Consider the following 463-nt stretch of genomic DNA (forward strand, 5'->3'; position numbering starts at 1 on the left):
TTTTGTAGATATTTATTATTAAGAGAAAAGAGCGATTGGTTAATTTCATCCATTTTGAGTTTGTCACATTCAGATATAAACTGCTTTAAATATAACACAGTTGAAAAGTTGAGGTACATAATAAAAAAAATAAAATAAAAATAAAATAAAATAAAAATAAAATAAAAAGAAATATTTATTATATACATGAATATATATATTTTTTTTTATTATGCATTATCATATGTAATAATATATATATATATGTGTGTGTATATAATATTTTCCTTTATATTACAGGAAACGTCTAAAATTAAATAAAAATGACAACGATGCGAGTATATTTATGATAAATAAAATTCATCAAGCATACAATAACATAACAACAATTTTATATGACTACATTCAGAATATTCAACAAGGTATTCAATGAAAAGTTAAGCAACAAATCTTATTTTTTTCATATAATATTGTATATATATAT

The 463-nt window shown here is 18.6% G+C and overlaps 1 protein-coding gene across 1 annotated transcript in view; it reads left to right on the forward strand.

Moving 5' to 3' along the window:
- Window positions 1-412, forward strand: part of PGSY75_0419900 (putative phosphatidylinositol 4-kinase) — a gene marked incomplete at both ends in the record, with an annotated part of 6349 nt that extends 5937 nt beyond the window's left edge. The window contains 2 exons of the mRNA XM_018784253.1: window positions 9-113; window positions 280-412. Coding sequence (XP_018643415.1) covers window positions 9-113; window positions 280-412 — 238 coding nt within the window. Of the gene's footprint in view, window positions 114-279 lie in introns of the transcript that reaches the window.
- Window positions 413-463: the final 51 nt, after the last annotated feature.

This window comes from Plasmodium gaboni, chromosome 4 (assembly GCF_001602025.1).
Source record: "Plasmodium gaboni strain SY75 chromosome 4, whole genome shotgun sequence".
NCBI classification, from domain to species: Eukaryota; Apicomplexa; class Aconoidasida; order Haemosporida; family Plasmodiidae; genus Plasmodium; species Plasmodium gaboni.